The sequence below is a fragment of the Salmo salar genome, chromosome ssa14 (genome assembly GCF_905237065.1).
Source record: "Salmo salar chromosome ssa14, Ssal_v3.1, whole genome shotgun sequence".
Lineage (NCBI taxonomy): Eukaryota > Metazoa > Chordata > Actinopteri > Salmoniformes > Salmonidae > Salmo > Salmo salar.
In genome coordinates, this window is record NC_059455.1 from 92,100,868 (window position 1) to 92,106,444 (window position 5,577).

General features: G+C 44.2%; 1 protein-coding gene across 1 annotated transcript in view; it reads left to right on the forward strand.

Annotated features, from left to right (window-relative positions):
• Positions 1–348: 348 nt before the first annotated feature.
• The window catches only part of LOC106570614 (U5 small nuclear ribonucleoprotein 40 kDa protein), a 22,599-nt gene continuing 17,370 nt past the window's right edge, over positions 349–5,577 (forward strand). Inside the window, exons 1-4 of the mRNA XM_045695020.1 lie at positions 349–607; positions 947–1,076; positions 3,674–3,767; positions 3,877–4,042. Coding sequence (XP_045550976.1) covers positions 494–607; positions 947–1,076; positions 3,674–3,767; positions 3,877–4,042 — 504 coding nt within the window. The 5' untranslated portion in view covers positions 349–493. The remainder of the gene's footprint in view (positions 608–946; positions 1,077–3,673; positions 3,768–3,876; positions 4,043–5,577) is intronic.

Here is a 5,577-nt window from a genome sequence, read left to right on the forward strand (position 1 = left end):
ACTAACATGGATGTAAACAAATGCAAGCACAACATTTGAGAGAAATAAGCTGTTTTTGTGCTTATGGAACATTTCTGGGATCTTTTATTTCAGCTCATGAAACATACGACCAACACTTCACATTCTGCGTTTATATTTTTGTTAGCCAGCCTTGGCGTTGCTATCTTGCCCTACTTTAGATAAGGGTCAATAGATATATACTTATACATTTTAAACCGCATATTACACTCGTTATTACAAATTCTAGCTATCTACCTTCTGCGGCGATAATTTATTTTTGTAGTCCGTTTCAGATGTTTTCTTCCGGTTCAAGCGCCGTGATAACCAATCATTGTTAACAGCGGAGCGGCTAACCAATTGATCGCCCTGCGAACAGGAAGTACTTCCGGATTCGTACTTGTGTAGAAAGCGGCTCGTCGAGAGAAACGTTCATTCACCTAGGACGACTTAAGTTATATTCTACTAAATCGTTTTTCTATTAATTTGCTTCGCCATGATTGAGCCCAAGAAGAGACCGGGGGACATGGCTGTGGTTCCTGCCGGTGGAGTGAAGAGGCCCAGGGCCGAGCTGATCGCTGCCGCACAGTCGCAACAACTCGTGGCAATGGTTAGAAAAGAGGGGGGTCACATCAAAATACAAGGGGAACGTTTCTTTCGCTATTTTAGCTTCAGAAAGTTGTTAGCTATGTTATGTTTTCAGTCTTTCGACTAATGGCAAATTCTCACAATTGCAGCTCCGATAAGTTGTGACCGATATGTTGACTGTTTGCTAGCTAAAGGAAGGATATCCAATGTAAATACTGCTAGCAGGAAGCTAATTTACTTATTGCTGACAAGGATACCGGATAGCATGGACCAGATTGCTAGTGGTTCATGCACATACAGTAACGTGTGAGCGAGCCAGTGACTGTAATATGACAACATGATGTCCTCCTCCCCTCTCCAGGGCCCCCCCCGCAGCTCCAGCCTGCAGGCTCCCATCATGTTGATGTGTGGCCATGAGGGAGAGGTCTATTGCTGCAAGTTCCATCCTAACGGGGCCACACTGGCCTCGTCTGGCTACGACCGGCTCATCTGTAAGTTATACACTTACTTTATATATACAGTACCAGTCAAAAGATCGGACACACCTACTTCTACATTGTAGAATAATAGTTAAGACATCAAAACGATGAAATAACATATGGAATCATGTAGTGACCAAAAAAAGTGTTAACCTCTTACTCAAATCAAAATATATGAGATTCTTCAAAGTAGCCACCCTTTGCCTTGATGACAGTTTTGCACACTCTTGGCATTCTCTCAACCTGCTTCATGAGGTAGTCACCAGGAATGCATTTCAATTAACAGGTGTGCCTTGTTAATTTGTGGAATTTCTTTCCTTCTTAATGCGTTTGAGCCAATCAGTTGTGTTGTGACAAGGTAGGGGGGGGAATACAGAAGATGGCCCTATCTGGTAAAATACCAAGTCCATACTATGGCAAGAACAGCTCAAATAAGCAAAGAAAAACAATAGTCCATCGTTACTTTAAGACATGAAGATCAGTCAAACCGGAACATGTCATGAACTTTTAAAGTTTCTTCAAGTGCAGTCGCAAAAAACATCAAGCGCTATGATGAAACTGGCTCTGAGGGCTCCCGAGTGGCGCACCGCATCTAAGGCACTGCATCTCAGTGCTGGAGACGTCACTACAGACCCTGGTTCGACTCCAGGCTGTATAACAACCGGCCGTGATTGGGAGTCCCATAGGGCGGCTCCCAATTGGTCCAGCGTCGTCCGGGTTAGGGTTTTGCCGGGGTAGGCCTTCATTGTAAATAAGAATTTGTTCTTAAATGACTTGCCTAGATAAATAAATGAACGAGGACCACCACAGGAAAGGAAGACCCAGAGTTACCTCTGCTGCAGAGGATAAGTTCATTAGAGTTACCAGCCTCAGAAATCGGCAATTAAACATCAGACCGGTGGAAATCTGTCCTTTGGTCTGACTACAAATGAGTAGAAATGCAAAACACCTGTTTCAACGTCAACAGGGAAGAGACGACTCCGGGATGCTGACCTTCTAGGCAGAGTTCCTCTGTCCAGTGTCTGTGTTCTTTTGCCCATCTAAATCTTTTCTTTTTATTGGCCAGTCTGAGATACGCCTCTTCACTGTTAACGTTGAGACTGGTGTTTTGCGGGTACTATTTAATGAAGCTGCCAGTTGAGGACTTGTGAGGCATCTGTTTCTCAAACTAGACACTAATGTACTTGTCCTCTTGCTCAGTTGTGCACCGGGGCCTCCCACTCTTTCTATTCTGGTTAGAGCCAGTTTGCACTGTTCTGTGAAGGGAGTAGTACACAGCATTGTATGAGATCTTCTGTTTCTTGGCAATTTCTAGCATGGAATAGCCTTCATTTCTCAGAACAAGAATAGATGGTGTTTCAGAAGAATGTTCTTTGTTTCTGGCCATTTTGAGCCTGTAATCAAACCTACAAATGCCGATGCTCCAGATACTCAACTAGTCTAAAGAAGGCCAGTTTTATTGCTTCTTTAATCAGAACAACAGTTTTCAGCTGTGCTAACATAATTGCAAAAGGGTTTTCTAATGATCAACTAGCCTTTTAAAATGATAAACTTGGATTAGCTAACACAACGTGCCATTGGAACACAAGAGTGATGGTTGCTGATAATGGGCCTCTGTACACCTACGTAGATATTCCATTCAAAATCAGCCGTTTCCAGCTCCAATAGTCATTTACAACATTAACAATGTCTACACTGTATTTCTGATCAATTTGATGTTATTTTAATGGGGGGAGGAGAAACATACGTTTCTTTCAAAAACAAGGACATTTCAAAGTGACCCCAAAATGTTGAACGTTTGTGTACCCACACACACACCATGCTCCCGCTCACTTTACTAGTTGGCAACAACACTCATCCATGTCTCTTGTCTCTCTACAGTGATGTGGAATGTGTACGGGGACTGTGGTAACTTATCCCTCTCTCTACAGTGATGTGGAATGTGTACGGGGACTGTGGTAACTTATCCCTCTCTCTCTACAGTGATGTGGAATGTGTACTGGGACTGTGATAACTTATCTCTCTCTCTCTACAGTGATGTGGAATGTGTACTGAGACTGTGATAACTTATCCCTCTCTCTCTACAGTGATGTGGAATGTGTACTGGGACTGTGATAACTTATCTCTCTCTCTCTACAGTGATGTGGAATGTGTACTGGGACTGTGATAACTTATCCCTCTCTCTCTCTACAGTGATGTGGAATGTGTACGGGGACTGTGATAACTTATCCCTCTCTCTCTCTACAGTGATGTGGAATGTGTACGGGGACTGTGGTAACTTATCCCTCTCTCTCTCTACAGTGATGTGGAATGTGTACGGGGACTGTGATAACTTATCCCTCTCTCTCTCTACAGTGATGTGGAATGTGTACGGGGACTGTGATAACTTATCCCTCTCTCTCTCTACAGTGATGTGGAATGTGTACTGGGACTGTGATAACTTATCCCTCTCTCTACAGTGATGTGGAATGTGTACTGGGACTGTGATAACTTATCCCTCTCTCTACAGTGATGTGGAATGTGTACGGGGACTGTGATAACTTCTCTCTCTCTCTACAGTGATGTGGAATGTGTACGGGGACTGTGATAACTTCTCTCTCTCTCTACAGTGATGTGGAATGTGTACGGGGACTGTGATAACTTTGCCACCCTGAAGGGACACAGTGGAGCTGTGATGGAGCTTCACTACAACACAGACGGCAGGTAGGATACACAGACAACACACTCGCTCAGGTCAGGAGAAACGTGAAGTTGTGTCCCAGTTGTTATAGTTGTTGAGGATATGACGTGTGTTTTCTGTCCCTGTGTGCAGCCTGCTGTTCAGTGCCAGCACAGACAAGACTGTGGGAGTGTGGGACAGTGAGACGGGCGAGAGGATCAAGCGTCTGAAAGGTCACACGTCTTTTGTTAACTCCTGCTACCCTGCTCGCCGCGGGCCTCAGCTCGTCTGTACCGGCAGCGACGACGGAACCGTCAAGGTAACCATGGCGACCGATGTTCTTCAACCCCGGTCCCAGACAGCTACCTGGGTGTGCAGGCTTTAGTTCCAGCTTGGTATGAACACACCTGTTTACCTGAGCTTTTAATTGAAAACTTCTTTATGGAGGAACAGTGAAGAATTGAGCTACTGTGATATTATCTCAACTAGCTATCTGAAGATGCTCTCTAGATAAGAGCGTCTGCTAAATAACTAACATGTCAATGTGTTAACGTTGGGCTGGAACTAAAGCCTGCCATGCAGAACCTGGGGAGTGTTGGCTGACTGCTGTTGTAGCTGTGGGGCGTCAGTCAGGTGTGTGTGTGTGTGTGTGTGGTAGCTGTGGGGCGTCAGTCAGGTGTGTGTGTGTGTGTGGTAGCTGTGGGACGTCAGTCAGGTGTGTGTGTGTGTGTGGTAGCTGTGGGACGTCAGTCAGGTGTGTGTGTGTGTGGTAGCTGTGGGGCGTCAGTCAGGTGTGTGTGTGTGTGTGGTAGCTGTGGGACGTCAGTCAGGTGTGTGTGTTGTAGCTGTGGGACGTTAGTCGTGTGTGTGTGTGTGTGTTCTAGCTGTGGGACATCAGTCAGGTGTGTGTGTGTTCTAGAGGTCGACCGATTATGATTTTTCAACGCCGATGCCGATTATTGGAGGACGAAACAGATTAATCGGCCGATTATTTTCTCTTTTTTTTTATAATGACAATTACAACAATACTGAATGAACACTTATTTTAACTTAATATAATACATCAATAAAATCAATTTAGCCTCAAATAAATAATGAAATGTGTTCAATTTGGTTTAAATAATGCAAAAACACAGTGTTGGAGAAGAAAGTAAAAGTGCAATATGTGCCATGTAAAAAAGCTAACGTTTAAGTTCCTTGCTCAGAACATGAGAACATATGAAAGCTGGTGGTTCCTTTTAACATGAGTCTTCAATATTCCCAGGTAAGAAGTTTTAGGTTGTAGTTATTATAGGAATTATAGGACTATTTCTCTCTATACGATTTGTATTTCATATACCTTTGACTATTGGATGTTCTTATAGGCACTTTAGTATTGCTAGTGTAACAGTATAGCTTCCGTCCCTCTCCTCGCTCCTACCTGGGCTCAAACCAGGAACACATCGACAACAGCCACCCTCGAAGCAGCGTTACCCATGCAGAGCAAGGGGAACAACTACTCCAAGTCACAGAGCGAGTGACGTTTGAAACGCTATTAGCGTGCACCCGGCTAACTAGCTAGCCATTTCACATCGGTTACACCAGCATAATCTTGGGAGTTGACAGGCTTGAAGGGGTGGGTATAATTTGTGGAACGTTCCAACAGGAATCTGTTCCAAAAAAACGTAAAGTAAAAGTTTGCCAACCAACAACGCATACAAACCTAGCTAACTAGCTGACGAATAGGCATCAACTCACCACGTAGCTTATTCTTAATGTTTGTCCATAAGCAAACAGACATGTGAGGACAGACATTTTTCGGAATAAACGTGATGAGTGAAAAACCACTCCCTACCCGGTATCTTATTCTGCCGC